The sequence below is a fragment of the Girardinichthys multiradiatus genome, chromosome 4 (assembly GCF_021462225.1).
Source record: "Girardinichthys multiradiatus isolate DD_20200921_A chromosome 4, DD_fGirMul_XY1, whole genome shotgun sequence".
In the NCBI taxonomy this organism is placed as follows: Eukaryota; Metazoa; Chordata; class Actinopteri; order Cyprinodontiformes; family Goodeidae; genus Girardinichthys; species Girardinichthys multiradiatus.
Genome location: NC_061797.1, coordinates 52,458,304 through 52,474,881, shown reverse-complemented (window position 1 = coordinate 52,474,881; position 16,578 = coordinate 52,458,304). Strand labels below are relative to the sequence as shown.

The 16,578-nt window shown below is 41.0% G+C and overlaps 1 protein-coding gene across 2 annotated transcripts in view; it reads left to right on the top strand.

Annotated features, from left to right (window-relative positions):
* serinc4 (serine incorporator 4) overlaps window positions 1-15,085 on the top strand; it is a 45,005-nt gene extending 29,920 nt beyond the window's left edge. For both annotated transcript variants that reach the window (XM_047362718.1, XM_047362717.1), the window contains exons 7-11: window positions 2,512-2,607; window positions 8,694-8,820; window positions 8,921-9,033; window positions 13,853-14,006; window positions 14,102-15,085. In XM_047362718.1, coding sequence (XP_047218674.1) covers window positions 2,512-2,607; window positions 8,694-8,820; window positions 8,921-9,033; window positions 13,853-14,006; window positions 14,102-14,309 — 698 coding nt within the window. In that variant the 3' untranslated portion in view covers window positions 14,310-15,085. The remainder of the gene's footprint in view (window positions 1-2,511; window positions 2,608-8,693; window positions 8,821-8,920; window positions 9,034-13,852; window positions 14,007-14,101) is intronic.
* Window positions 15,086-16,578: the final 1,493 nt, after the last annotated feature.

Sequence of the window (16,578 nt, the reverse complement as noted above, 5' to 3'; positions counted from 1 at the left end):
ATGATGTCAAACAAGGAAGCAGTGTTGCCTTAAAATACATCCACTGGTCTGCGTAATTCAACTAACTGTTGTGATTAAACCTACCACAGGCTTACAAATCCCTGACATCATTATGTGGACATTCCCAAGTTGTATAAAAGCATAATAATCCTAATGTGTGTAAAATGCTGGCTTAATAGTAATAAAAAGTAATGAAAAATTATTTTACCTTTTTTTTTTCTCAAACAATTCTGGAGTTGAGCAAAAATAATTGTGTCAATCCTAAAAGACAAGCAGAAAAGGTTTGGTCTCATGATGTTAAGGACAGAGGCAGGAGCTGGTTGGGTCGGATCGTTTAAAGAGAAAAAGAACTTCAGGCTGAAAATCTGGGAAATTTTCAATCCGTTGGAAATGAAGACACTACTTATCAAAGAGGAAACAAAACTTTTTGTCTCAACCTTTTGGGTAAATATCAAAATACAGGTCCTTCTCAAAATATTAGCATATTGTGATAAAGTTCATTATTTTCTATAATGTCATGATGAAAATGTAACATTCATATATTTTAGATTCATTGCACACTAACTGAAATATTTCAGGTCTTTTATTGTCTTAATACGGATGATTTTGGCATACAGCTCATGAAAACCCAAAATTCCTATCTCACAAAATTAGCATATTTCATCCGACCAATAAAAGAAAAGTGTTTTTAATACAAAAAACGTCAACTTTCAAATAATCATGTACAGTTATGCACTCAATACTTGGTCGGGAATCCTTTGGCAGAAATGACTGCTTCAATGCGGCGTGGCATGGAGGCAATCAGCCTGTGGCACTGCTGAGGTCTTATGGAGGCCCAGGATGCTTCGATAGCGGCCTTTAGCTCATCCAGAGTGTTGGGTCTTGAGTCTCTCAACGTTCTCTTCACAATATCCCACAGATTCTCTATGGGGTTCAGGTCAGGAGAGTTGGCAGGCCAATTGAGCACAGTGATACCATGGTCAGTAAACCATTTACCAGTGGTTTTGTCACTGTGAGCAGGTGCCAGGTCGTGCTGAAAAATGAAATCTTCATCTCCATAAAGCTTTTCAGCAGATGGAAGCATGAAGTGCTCCAAAATCTCCTGATAGCTAGCTGCATTGACCCTGCCCTTGATAAAACACAGTGGACCAACACCAGCAGCTGACACGGCACCCCAGACCATCACTGACTGTGGGTACTTGACACTGGACTTCTGGCATTTTGGCATTTCCTTCTCCCCAGTCTTCCTCCAGACTCTGGCACCTTGATTTCAGAATGACATGCAGAATTTGCTTTCATCTGAAAAAAGTACTTTGGACCACTGAGCAACAGTCCAGTGCTGCTTCTCTGTAGCCCAGGTCAGGCGCTTCTGCCGCTGTTTCTGGTTCAAAAGTGGCTTGACCTGGGGAATGCGGCACCTGTAGCCCATTTCCTGCACACGCCTGTGCACGGTGGCTCTGGATGTTTCTACTCCAGATTCAGTCCACTGCTTCCACAGGTCCCCCAAGGTCTGGAATCGGCCCTTCTCCACAATCTTCCTCAGGGTCCGGTCACCTCTTCTCGTTGTGCAGCGTTTTCTGCCACACTTTTTCCTTCCCACAGACTTCCCACTGAGGTGCCTTGATACAGCACTCTGGGAACAGCCTATTTGTTCAGAAATGTCTTTCTGTGTCTTACCCTCTTGCTTGAGGGTGTCAATAGTGGCCTTCTGGACAGCAGTCAGGTCGGCAGTCTTACCCATGATTGGGGTTTTGAGTGATGAACCAGGCTGGGAGTTTGAAAGGCCTCAGGAATCTTTTGCAGGTGTTTAGAGTTAACTTGTTGATTCAGATGATTAGGTTCATAGCTCGTTTAGAGACCCTTTTAATAATATGCTAATTTTGTGAGATAGGAATTTTGGGTTTTCATGAGCTGTATGCCAAAATCATCCGTATTAAGACAATAAAAGACCTGAAATATTTCAGTTAGTGTGCAATGAATCTAAAATATATGAATGTTAAATTTTCATCATGACATTATGGAAAATAATGAACTTTATCACAATATGCTAATATTTTGAGAAGGACCTGTATATGCGTAAAACTGTTGATTGATAAAAAGAGGAATCCCAGAACAGAAGTACTGTTGAGCTGGAAGTTGTTCCAGAATATTTTTTAAAAATCAGAGAAGTTTGCTTGTAGTATTTATTGAACCTGTTTGGGAGGCGAGGCCAGTAAATCTAGATGAAAATGCAGAATGCTTTTCAGAAAATAAGCTTTTGGCTTCCCAATGCTAACTGTAGTCCGTTACAAGAAATGTCTAAATTGTCTATTTGCAGCAGGTTTTTGCAATATCCGAGCAAAAAGTAAAAACCTGCTGCAAATAGACAATTTAGACATTTATTTTAGTTTTCCTCAGTGTGTTGTTTAAGGCCAACACGGTACAATAATAAAATAAAGAAAAGGACAGTTTAAGTTGGTTAAATGTGTTTGTCTTTGCATGCTTTAAGGTTTTTATTTTGTGTCTCTACAGAGCAGCCTCGCTCTGGGCTCCTTCAGGCCTCCATTATCAGCTGTTACGTCATGTACCTGACTTTCTCCGCACTGTCCAGCCGCCCGCCAGAGAAAGGTAAGGAAGCAGACATAAAGCTGAACCACAGATAATGCTGCTGACACTTAACATTTCTGTCCAAAGTTACCAACAGTCAACGTTTCTTTTCTTTAAGACAACTAAAGGAGGAGGGTCTGTTTCACACATCCTATCCTCTCTGTGCCAGTTTCTATTAATAATGGTTCCAATGACTGAGAGCATAAGAAGATTACTGCACATAATAGTTTATTAAACTAATTATTTTCTGGCTCCTACCTCTCCAGATCTGCTCAGCATAATGTCTTATTTTAGCTGACTGCTTAGCATCTTAGCTCCTCAGGCAGTTCCTCTTGCCAGCACCTGGACTCAGTCTTGCCTCTCCACGTCTGTCCTGTTATCTCGAAAGGGTCAGACGATCAAGGTTAATGTTTAGATGTTTCTTTATGACCTTTTAGGGAAAACATTTAACCTGTGGGCCAGCATTCGACCCATCAAGGACGGAAAAGCAACTTAATAGGTCTTTTGACGGTTTTTTAGAAAACAATGTGTATTTTATTCAAATATTGATCTTTATAATCAAACACAACTGACTCCAAATCATTTCAGTTTCAAATTCCAAGAAGTCCGAGCTTTAATCTCACAAAATAATTAAAGTCTGCCACCTGGTGAGATACATTTTTATCTATGGTGGACTTTATTAAAGGGCATACTTCAGTTTTATCTTACAGTAAACTAATGTTGACCTCTACAAATTGACAGCTATAGAAGACAGTTAATTTTGTGACTAGCAAACTATTTGTGTGTTGATTTGGTCCTAAGTTTTTGCTCTTTATTCTCCTAAAAGACCCGGTGACGACCTGTTTTGAGTTGTCTGTCAGAGGCCATCTGTGTTTTATTTAAAAAAGTCTTATATTTCAAAATGTTTCTAATGCCATCCCCTGTAACACGTTTGCTGGGGCCTACAGAAAAAGGCCCACAGCATTACACTTTCACTACTGTACTTAACAGTGGGCATGGCGGTATTTTCCACAGAATCCTCATTTGTTTCATGCCAGACCCACTTTGAGTTTTTATTGTTGATAAACTTAATTTTAGCCTTAGCTGACAAAAGCACACAATTCCAGTTAAAGTCCCAGTAGCACATGTTTATGTTTCTGATGATAGGACAGATTGGGACAATGATTGGGACTTGGTGCCAGTCTTTGCTTCAGTTCTTTAAGACGGAGGTTTGAGGAATTTGTATCTGCCCTACAATGCCTCTTCGTGGTCTTGCTTTGTTGCTGAAATGAGCCTCAGGGAGAATATATTTGTGTCCCTGGGAAACAGTAAATCACAGATTGCTAAAAATAAGCTCCAGACATGCTAAAAAACCTAAAAAAGTAAGGCATGTGCTTCAGTTTCAAATGTTACTGATAAAAACAGAAAAATCTAAATGCTTTTGTCTTGTTAAAGAAATTATTTATTTTTAGAAAATAATTGGTTTTAGCACCTGTGTTTAGTAGTTTTCCATTTTTAAATCACAAACCAAAACTTGCCTCCTTTTTTCATTCATATAAAAGACAACATTTCGATCATCTCTCTTAATCTGCTTTTTAATATCAGTAATGCAGCTGAGATGCTGGGTCTTCAGTCAGTCTGGAGCAGTTTGTCAAACAGTTTAATTCTTGCTAATTGCTAATTTCTGTCTCAGTCATGTCTGGGCAACAAATATTTTATTTCAGAGTTAACATTTTTGCATTTAGACACATAAAGACCCAAGTTATCCTCTGTCATCTTCCCCCACTTCTCTCATAATGACTCACCTGTTGGCCTCAGGAAAGACAAAGAGCTCTTTAATAATGAAGACATAAGTGCAGCAGCTTGTTAGAGGCCCCCTCCCATCTTATCCGGACTTTCATCACATGCAAACATGCAGACACCAGCACAGATAATCTGGGCTGAGATGTGCTGCGACATGCAGCTATTCTGTGAGGAGAGCAGATGGAAAAATGTTTGTTTCACATTCCTCTGACAAACCACTGACAGCATAATAACAGAGGAAAACATCCCAGCAGTGTCATTACATACATTCTGACACAGCTTGACATGATAAAGAGGGGAGGTGATAAAAACAAGTAATAATTAACCTAAATAAAATATGTTTTGTTTGGATAGAAAAACTATTTTAAAAGAGATTCTTTTTACAAAGGAGAATATCTAACTTTTATTATGTTTTATTATATAATATTATTTCTAACTGGCAACTGATGATAACTATAAGGCTTTATTGTAATAATAAAATGCATTAACTTAGCAGTATTAAAGAATGACCCAATAAATAACTAGGAAATCAATTTAGCATTCTGTTGTTAACAGTTAGTGGGATGTCAGGGAATGCTGTGGTTGTGTAGGACCAAGGTGCAGAGCGGAATGAGGAAGCAGCATGGTGAGTTTTTTCAAGTTTATTATAAAATGAAGCATTCACTTACAAAATCGCTGCGATGGATATAGGCAAGAAACAGAAGCTTGGAAGGAACCCACTAGAGAAGAGACAGGTAGCAAGGAGGAGAATCCAGTTGCAAGAACAGAAAACTACAGAGTATAAATGCTGAGGGCAGTGAAGAATAGACCAATGAACTGAGGGCGCTAATCAACGAGAGAATCGGGTGCAGCTGGTGTGGGAGAGAAAGGAGGCGACTGAACACTGTAAACCCAGATAAGTAGAATCTATTTAAAAACATCATTTTAAGGCAACGAGTTCCCTTAAAATGCTTCATAATCACCATTTGCGCAGTTTGATGGTCAATGGAAACCTAGCTGACACTCTGTTAAAACTGGTTTAAACTAGATTTCTGGCAGGTGGGTGAGGTCAATACGTTGCTAACATGCAAAACTTGATGGCATTGAGTTGTTTGAGCTCAAAAATGTAATTACAATAAGAAAGGCCATTAAAAATTACAGTTCACTCAGAAATCACAATTTATGTAAAGAAATGACACACGTTTCAGCAATATGAACTCAGTTTGTTTGAGTGGAAACTGTTGATTGGACTTAAAAACACAAACAGAAATGAGCAGGGAGTCCAGGGAGGAAACAGAAAACATTTAAGAGAACATAAAACAATAAACAAACAATGAGACTAACTAAAAAAGATAAACAAGGAGGAACCCGTTTTATAAGAGAAAATAAACTAATACACCTAACACAGGAATCCAAGAAAGTAACCTAAACTCATGGATGGAATGAATAATCAAAAAATAAACTAAAATATCAGCAACTGAAGAATGGAAGAGAAAACAGACTAGGAACTCAAACTTAAAATCTAATACAGGCAGATCATGATATCAGCTCGGAAGGCTTGAACCCACGGAGGACCTTTAGGAAGCATCTGAAGTTAGGATGTCTGGATGACCCTCAGAGGCAGGAGTTGAAGCTGAACGTCTAGCTGACCCTCAGTGGAAGCAGAAGCTGACTTGAAGCAGGCGGTCAAGTTTACGGCGTGCAGAAGAGGCAGATACGGGCTGGCTACAGTTCTCTTGAGACTAGCTGCTTGCTCAACTGCAACTCTTTGGCGACATGGTGAGGAGGAAGATGATGACTGAGGCAGAAGTGTGGTCGGTGATGAGGACTGGACTAGGAGTGCAGAGGATGATGGAGCACAAACGGCAAAGCAAGATGTTTTCTGGAACTGTGGAGCAGCAAACTTTGCTGTTGGGGACTGCACAGGAAGCTCAGACCTCTGCTGAAGCCCACTGCTGGACGCAGCATCTTGGGCTGGGGAACAACAAGTGGAGAGCAGAGGCGTGGAGCTGGGTTGGCAGCTGGAAGCCGGAAGCGAGGTTGAAGACGCCGGGCGAGGGGGAAAGGTGTCGACCAGACCCTCTGGAAGAGGTTAGGAGGCGCCTGTCTGACCCTTCAAAACAGGAAAGGCTTCGGCGTGAGCCTCCGGAAAAAGATTGGAGGCGTCCGCCAGACCCTCCGGAACGTCGATGAGTGTGCCTCTGTGACAATGAAGAGATGAGGTAGAAACGGGCGCTAATGAAGCAGGCAGAATGGAGGCGTTTTCAGGGACCATGGCTGGAGCAGTGGTGTCAACCTGACTGATGAACTGAAATAACTGAAGAACGTAAGAGAAAACTGACTAGGAACTCAAACTTGAAACCTGATACAGGCAGATCATGACACGGGAAGAACGAATTTCAATGAGAAAAATTATTTGGTAATATAACAGAAAAGAAAACAATACCATACATTTTATTACAGTACAATACAGTATAATATGACAAATTACAATGTAAATAACATTAGTGCATGTGTTTCTGTGAAACCCACTGAGGCGCTGATGTTATTACCAGGGTGAGAATGAACCCAGCAGCCTTTTTCTTTTCTAAGGACATAGAGGCAGACTTTAAAAAACTGATAATTTACAGTTAGCAGCTTCGGCTAACTACCAGAACGTAAGGCAAAAGTTAGAAAGGTACACATTCTCGTACAAAGTGCATCAATTTAAGCAGCGATGCATAAATGACTGAGATAGTGGTATGGGTTATGAGAGATTCATGCCCAGGGCGCGATGCCATCATGGAGATGTCCTGCAGTACTAGAGAAGTATTAAGACAGCAGCAGAGTTAGAAATGCCTTCACTCTGAAGGAGGTTTCCAAATTTCAATCCAGCCGCATATTAAAGGATTGTTTAAGTCATGGGGAACGTGCCTAAAAGCAATACTGATGTCTGTTTTCCCACACTATCGCACTATTACATGTTTTTACCAAGTTAAAATGTAAAAAGGTACTTCTATATTTTACATTAATTATAGTTTTAAACTCATTAATAAACCAACAAAGACAGAAAACATATCTTTCAGGTAGTGAAGGATTGTAATTACAGAATTTACATGTAATATTCTCCAAATGTTAAAGAAAAAAGTATTTGGCTCTCTAAACAGTTATGGCTGAGTCTGTAGTTGAACTCCTTTGTTATGATTGGCACCCACGCAGCTGTGCACTTGTTTGAAAGCTAGCTCTGAAATGTTTAGAAGGGAAGCAGCTGTGGGCAGACTGGATTCATCACTGCCTTGCAACATTTGTGCTGCATTGTCAACAATTATTGAAACATATCCCTCCTTGGAAGAAACCGTTCGGCATACTGACATGTTACTGCAAACATGCTGAGTTAACAGGATGACTCAGCTGCATGACAGATACATACATACACACATACATATATATGGAAAACATAGATGAATGAATGCAAAAATACAAGAATAAATAAAAATGAATAATATAATCTATAAACAGAGAAAGAAAGTAATAATTGGTTAAGTAATAATTGTTGCATAATTAAAGGTTTCTCTAGCCTCCCTTTTTGAAATTCGTTTCAGCATTTTAGCTGAAAGTGGCCGGAGGTGAAATCCTTTAACCACCCAGCCTCCACCCCAGCCTACTGAGCCATGTTGGTAATTAGTGACTGTACGTACAGTAGGTGTGTGTGAGTCCTGGCGGTGCAGGGCATTGTAGCAACATGTTGGAAAAATATGTGCGCTTCAAGCCTTTTAAAAAATATTTTCCTAACCACTTTCTGAAGGCTGCCACAAACCCACCAACACACACACAAAGACACACGCTCACAACTTAACAAGCAAGCTCTTCAAGGTCTAGGTTTCTTTTTTCTTTGCAAGTGACTCATCCTGGTATTCTTATAATCTCTGAATGGTCTACTACTCTGAGAAATAATTTGAGTTTCAGGTCCTGGGAGTAAGGACAGTATAAGTGCAATCATTCATGGAAAATCAGGACTCCAGATAGAATTAAAAGAAGGTTGTGTTACAAATAACATTTCTTGTCATCTACGTCAAACAGGCACAAAGTTTCTCTGAGAAATCTGTGTGAAAAGACCCTCCAGAGACTCACCCGGATTTCTGTATATTAGTATTGGAGTGTTCGTATACAGTATTTAGAAGTATATAGTGCATATTTACGAGAGTCAGAGGGCGTGTTTAAGTAGGTAATTACAGCCAAGGCCCCTTTTACAAGAAAGAAAGCAGCTTTTCTGTTCTTCTGTTTGTTGCCATCTGTGGAAAAAGTCTTGTAATAAAACCAGACATTTTTTTCTAAGCCCTGCTGTGTTGTCTTGTGTTGTGTGTCAGTGGTGTATCAGGGCATGAACATGACCGTCTGTTACCCCAGTGTGGGACAAGATGGAGTGAAGAATGAGGGCAATGCCGTGGCCATCATTGGAGCTGCCATCATGTACTGCTGTGTTCTCTTCGCTTGGTGAGTGCATCTCGGAACGGATGAGTATCTGCCGTCCAACCACCTTTCATTGCAAGCTTTACCTGGAGATGGTTGTAATCACATCAAACTTTCCTTGCAGTAATGAAGCTTCATATCTGGCGGAGGTGTTTGGTCCGTTCTGGATGATCAAAGTTTATCGCTACGAGTTCCAGAAAGCGACATGTTGTTTTTGTTGCCCTGAGGAAGAAGCAGGTTTGTACTGTCCACACTGACTTACTTAAGTCCTTAACGCACACTGTGGTAGTTTTAGAATTAATAGCAGAAACACCAGAAACATATGGATCCTGACAGAGTTCTGACTTCAATCCAGTCTGGCAAAAGAGTGTAAATTAAATTTCCTAGTATTTCATAGTACTATACAAACTGAGTCAGAGCAGATTTCTGCAGTTAACTATTAACTCAAGATGGCGCCTGTGTCTGGCCACGCCACTGCTCGCCTACTATGTAGACTGATTTTTGATTGTTTTGACAGTATGTACGGTCATATCTGCCCAAGTATCTAATGGATACGTTTCTGCTGTCCAGAGTTATGACCGTGGCTTTCTTTTTGGCATAAAAGAGTATATGGAGTCCCTCTTTAATGATTGGGGAAAGTACAAACAAACTTTTCCCCCTCCTATTGTTTGCTCACCTGACTCACCTGAATACTTGTTGCTGTTTTGGGCTCTGGGTAAAAAGAAGAGCCAGAGGAAAAGAGGCTCTAGGTCCGGTGTCCAAGTTAAATACAGACGGGTTTCACGAATAGCCAACCTTGGCCGCTGGGCGTGCGCTGTGGCGTCAGTGCCCCCTCGTTGTCGTCTTCCTTGGTCCTCGCAGCCAGTTTTCGGGAGCCAGTGCAACACTGAAATTGTGAACTTTGGGACTCTGTGTGGAGGATGTCCATATCAGTGATCATTACTGTGTTTTATTTGACTTGATGTTCACTCCTGAGCCCGTGCCACCTGAGATTAGGTCACAGAGGCGCATCATCACTGAAAACAGGGCTGCTAAAATCTCTGCCGTGCTTAACTCTGAACTTCTCGTGGATTGTCATGATGTGAACAGCCTCACTGACAGTTTTAACAGTCATTGTAAATCCATTTTGGATCAGGTTGCTCCTGTTAAATCTAATCTGGTGATTAAGAAGACCACACGTCCTTGGATTAATGACTGTATTTGGGATAAGAGGAGACTTTGTCAGAAAACTGAACACCTGTGGAAGTCTACCAAACGTGATGTCAATAGATTGCACCTCAGTGAACACCTGTCCAACTGCTCGTTAACGCAAATTTCTAATCAGCCAATCACATGGCAGCAACTCAAAGCTTTTATGCATATACCCATGGTCAAGACCATCTACTGCAGTTCAAACCGAGCATCAGAATGGGGAAGAAAGGTGATTTAAGTGACTTTGAATGTGGCATGGTTGTTGGTGCCACACGGGCTGGTCTGAGTATTTCAGAAACTGCTGATCTACTGGGATTTTAACGCACTACCATCTCTAGGGTTTATATTTATATAGCGCCAATGCACAACATATGTCGTCACAAGTCTCTTCACAACAATCAGGTTCATACATTCCAATTAATCGTAACCATTGAACAGTTCAGTCAGATTCAGTTATTTATTCAAATTGGATAAAAAGTTTTTCTATCTAAGGAAACCCAGCAGATTGCATCCAGTCAGTGACTTGCAGCATTCACTCCTCCTGGATGAACATGTAGAGACAGTGGACAGTAACTGGTGTTGACTTTGCAGCAATCCCTCATACTGAGCATGCATGTAGCGACAGTGGAGAGGAAAAACTCCCTTTTAACAGGTAGAAACCTCCAGCAGAACCAGAACCAGGCTCAGTGTGAGCGGCCATCTGCCACGACCAACTGGGGGTTTCAAGGTTAGAGTCTGAAAGAGAGCACATAGAGTTAGTTACAGTAGAAGCTCAGTCAATCGCCATGTCTAGGAGAGAGAAAGGGTTAAACACTAGGGGAGGCCAGATCAAACCACCGCGTGCCAGAGCCCGGCCACCCCAGAATGGGCCACGTGTAGGGGCACTAAGTAAAACAATAAACTGATAAAGTTTGTCCATCTAGAGCCCACTGGTGGTCATTGTTATACTAAAAACCACAACATGCCAATGGCGTGTGAGAGTCTGACGGCTGAATGAAACGCCTGCCAATGGCGTGAGTTAGCCCGATGGCTGAATGAAACGCCTGCCAATGGCGTGTGAGAGTCTGACAGCTGAATGAAACGCCTGCCAATGGCGTGTGAGAGTCTGACAGCTGAATGAAATGCCTGCCAATGGCGTAGATAGTGATGAGCCTAAAGAGGCAGGATTTAAAGACTGCTGTGACATCTTCTGAGGTTGCAATGCGATAATCTAATTCAGGAGAAGGTAAAATGAGAGACACTAAATTAATCAATTAACCCTGAAGGATTTTTGAGTGAAGTCTGGGTGATATGTTGGCATGAAAGGGGACATAAGGTCTGCTTGAATGTAAAAAAAAAAAGTAGGAAAAAAAATAAAACATTTTTTTTTAGAAAGAATGCAGAAGAATGCAGAAAAGGGGAATAAAGGAATAAATACATCTTACCTAACAGAGAGCCTGGCCGGGCATTAGCCAGTGTGAAAGCTGAGGGGAGGGGCCGAGCAGCAGGCCGAGCAACAGACTGAGCGTCAGGTGGGTCAGAGGGCGGATGGACAGCTGACGTGGCGGAGAAATCCATAAGGTGATGAGTGAGTGATGTGATGGAACGTTGAAGTAAGTCCATCAATGAGATAAATGAAGCGGGGACAGCTGGAGTAGAAGAAGATGAGGCAGCAAGAGGTTCTGAGAGAGAGGCAAGTGCGACTGTAGACGGGACGGGAAGCTAGAGTGGATGTTCTTCCCTTAGGAAAGATAATCCAGGAGTTTGCTGATGTGTCCTCTCATTTTATATGCTGATGATACTCAGCTGGATTGCTCCTTCAAGGCCTCTGATCTCCAAAAATTGAATTTAATGAACTGCTTTGTAAAAATCAAACAGTTTTATCCCTGCAGATAAAACTGAGGTGTTGCTGGTTGCCCCTGATTATGCCATTCCAGGGATCTACCAGTTTTTGGGTGATCTGAGCTTGTCTGCTAAATCAAGCCTTAGAAATCTTGGCATTATCTTTGACAAAGCAATGTCATTGGAGCATCATTCAAAGCAGCTGACGAGAAACAGTTTCTACCAGTTGAGGAAAATGTGTAAATTAAGAACAATTGTCTCCAAAGACGATCTTGAGCTGATCATCCATGCGTTTGTATCTTCTCGTTTAGACTACTGTAATAGTTTATTTTCTTGTCTAAACAAAAAGGAACTGTTTCGTCTGCAACATGTCCAAAATTTTGCAGCTGACCCGCACCAACAGAAGGCCTCATATTACTTCCATTCTACAAGTCCTCCACTGATTCCCAGTTTCTTTTGGTATTAAATTCAAAATCTTGGTACTGACTTTTAGAGCTCTGCATGGTCTAGCTCCCTCCTATATCAGAGACCTGTTATGTCTTTATACTGCTTCTCGGAGGCTGAGGTCGTCTGATCAGAACATTCTCATGGTCCCTCGCACCCATTTTAAATCCCGAGGAGAACGCCTCTTTCCAGGTCATCGCGCCAAGGCTCTGAAATGATCTCCCTTCCCCCTACGTGCACTTGACTGTGTTGATGTCTTCAAGAGCAAACTTAAGATCCACTTGTTTCTCCAAGATTTTTAAGTACAGCAGTGACAGAGTTGGATGACCTCCGTGCAAAGTTTTTACTTAATGTTACCTCTATGCTAAACTTTTACAGTATTTTATTTTATTGCACTGAGATGGTGAATCTATCTGTATTTTATTGTATTTTTGTGTACTTTCTGAAAAGCACTTTGTTACCCTCCCATGTCTGTGAAAGATGCTATATAAATAAACTTTACTTACTTACCTATTATGTATTCTATATTTCGATTGATTTTAGGTTCAATTTTACAAAAACACTTTAATTCAGCAGTTGTTAAACTACAGATGAGAGGCTGGTACAGAACGTTACAGATGGCTCCTTTATCTATCTGAGTGGGTCATGTACAAAAGGACTGAAACTGCAAAGGTACAACAAAAGGTCAAATGACCAGCATTTGTAATGACCCTAAAGGTATGCCATCATTTAACCTGTAAAGCTGCCCTTCTCAACATGCTTCTACTTTCATCAAGTCCTGTTTCTTTTTGTACTTTGGATTCTTCTTTCTGTGTTTTACAAGAAATCTGACACGGAAGTAGATTTGTAAACATCAAATGCACATTTTGTTGAAAACCTCAGAAATACACTACCGCTCAAACGTTTTAGATACATTTTCTCACTTAATGGGTCTCTTTATTTTCATGACTATTTACATTGTAGATTCTCACCAGAGGCAACAAACCTGTGAATGAAAACACATGGAGTAATGTAGTAAACAAAAAGTGTGAAATAACTCTAAACATTTTTATATTTTAGATTCAGCCTCCCTTTGCTCTGATGACTGCTTTGCTCTCTAGGCGTTCTCTCCATGATCTTCATGAGGTGGTCGCCTGGAATGGTTTCCAGAAAGTCTTGAAAGAACTTCCCAGAGGTTCATCGAGAGAAGGTCAAAGGTTAATATTTCAGTCATCACAGCAGAGCGCCTACTTTAAGGAATCTAAAATATATCATATTTAAAGTTATTTTACAATTTTTGGTTTGCTACATAATTGCATATGTGTTCACTCAGTGTTTTGATGCCTTCAGTGAGAATCTATGTACATCGGAAATAGTCATAAACGTAAAGACAACCATTAAATGAGAAAGGTGATCTAAAATGTTCGACCGGTAGGGTAAATGTTAATGCTGCGCCCACTCAGGGCTTGAGGGTTAACTCCTGAAAGGTGTTATTTGGTTTCAACCAGAAAGTGAACTGTTGCACCAAATTTAGAGCAGATTTACAACATATTAAATGATCAGATTTGCTTTTGTATAAACTTTGGTGTTCAAATTTAGACTTTTTTCCCTTTTTTTCCAGTTGAAGAGGAGTTTGTGGTTGATGATGACAACAAAGGTTGTCAGAATGTTATCCATAATGAGACCCAGAAGGTGGCTTACAGTTACTTCTTCTTCCATTTTGTCTTCTTCTTGGCCTCACTGTACGTCATGATGACCCTCACTAACTGGTTCAGGTAGGACAGTGAACGTTTTGTTTTTATTCTTATTTTAATGCATGTCATGATTTTTGTGGAGAGTTCCCTTTCTGACTGTTGGTGTCCTCTTGCAGCTATGAGTCAGCGGTGTTGGAGACCACCTTCACCCACGGCTGCTGGTCCACCTTCTGGGTGAAAATGTCATCCTGTTGGGCCTGTGTGATCCTTTACCTGTGGCTGCTGCTGGGCCCTCTGTGCAGCTGCCAGAATGAGTCCAGACCACGACGTTCTCGCATCAAACGTCGCTCCGCGTCCTGCCGACATGTCAGTGTCAGCGTATGACGATATCTGTTGGCGCCCCGCCTGAAGGGAGCTAAGTATGAACAGATGAGGACAAAAAGACGGATGAGTCTGAGCTGGCCACGGTGCTCTGGTGGTTGGTGGGGTCAAGGACTTGCAAAGTTGTGAGAAAAAGAGTGAGAGGGGTCAGCAAACGGCGCCGTGTTGATGCCAGAAGAACTGGCCCTAAATTACACCACAATGAAAAACGTGGTTTTAAAACTCTCACAGAAAGAATTGCCAAAGGGACCCGAAGGAGTAGACTATAGTTTTGTGGGAGTAAAAGTAAGGAGCTGAAATAAAAGGGGGGAAATTTCATGTTTTTACTGTTGAAATATTTTTTTCCCCAATATTTAGACAACCAGTGTCATAACAGAGCAAGCACTCTAGATGTTTGCTGTAATATCACAGCAGAGGAACAAATCCCAATAATTAGAAGATTTCTTTCAGTCTTGTCTGTCCTCTGATCTTCAGAATACATATGATGGCTCTGAGCATGAATGAATTAACAGAAAAAATCCTTACAACATGATGCCACAGTTTACAATGGTAAAAATATCTTCACAAAAATGTTTTAATTACGATGAAAACAGATCAGAAATTTATTTTTATTACCTTGGATAAAAGCGCCTAAATTCATTCTCCTTTTTCCTGTCCACCATTGGATTGCCATGTTACTATTATAAGGCCCCCTTCACCTTGTTCTTGAATCGCCATATTGTTTTCAGGATGCTTTCGTTGTTCTTTCTTCTTGTCACTCAATACAACAATAGGGCTTCTGTTCGTGTTACAAATTCATTTTGCATTTGAACTGCTGCCCATAGAAATCACAAATCTCTCAATCCCTCAATCTGCCAGCAACCAGGTAATAAACAATTAGGGGATGTGTGCACTACGTTTAACTGTTGCATGGTTGTTGCAATCCCAACTTATGTCACTAGATATCACTGTATCAAAGACAATGAGCACTTAAACAAAAGAGTAAAAGGGACAATAGGAAACTATGTATAGGAAGGATATCATTACAACAGGCTGCTTCAAATGCCACCAAATATAAATGCTGAACACATGAACAACCATTAACCAGACCCCATCACACTGATGGAAGATAACGCTTCAATCTAAAATCTCAGGTTTGAAGGATGGTGTCTCAAGATTAGGGGTTGTACTACACTTTTTGTTGTTGGTCATCTTGACTGATAGTGTAAAAAAATCCTGTCACAAACTAGTTTCACCTGTCTCTTTATTTTTAAAAGGAGAATAATTAAACATTCAATAGCATTTATTTTCATTCATTTTAAGTTCTGCATGTTCGTGCATCCAAGGAAAAATCCGTTTCTCATTTTGGCTTTTTTTTTTGCGTCGCAGAACATTTTTCCGGCCTCCCTCCTTAGCCAGAAGAACTCCTGCTCCCACTGAACTCTGTAGTCCTGCCTAACCTCCTTGTGTCCGCTTGCTCACTCCATAGTAGCCCAGGGCTGATTTCTTGTTCGTTCTTCATCTTCCTCTGCATCATTCCCTCTTTTTTCAAAACCTTTGTACACCTCCAGGAGCTGCTGTGACCACTGACCACAGGGGTGTAGATTGCAATCTGTCAAAATGGCACGGTCTTCAGATTTTCAGTCACTGTTCTAAAAAAAGCTGAAAATATTTGGTTAACGCGAGCCCTGCACAATTCAATTCAATTCAATTTAATTTAATTTAATTTAATTCAATTCAATTAATTCCGTTTATTTATATAGCGCCAATTCACAACACATGTCACAACAAGAAACCTCCAGCAGAACCAGAACCAGGCTCAGTGTGAGCGGCCATCTGCCACGACCGACTGGGGGTTTCAAGGTTAGAGTCTGAAAGAGAGCACATAGAGTTAGTTACAGTAGAAGCTCAGTCAATCGCCATGTCTAGGAGAGAGAAAGGGTTAAACACTAGGGGAGGCCAGATCAAACCACCGCGTGCCAGAGCCTGGCCACCCCAGAATGGGCCACGTGTAGGGGCACTAAGTAAAACAATAAACTGATAAAGTTTGTCCATCTAGAGCCCACTGATGGTCATTGTTATACTAAAAACCACAACGATTGGGATACCTCTCTCTGTCAGACTGATTATAACCATTGGAAAAGAGAAGGGGTCATACAGGTAGCAGAAATGGAGGGTGTGTTTGTACCTCAACCATAACTGAGCCGGTTTAGGCTAAACCTGACTCCCCCTTACTCCATCCAACAGGGAGGGAGGAAGGCTCTCTCCCTGATAAACTAAACCACTCTAACTA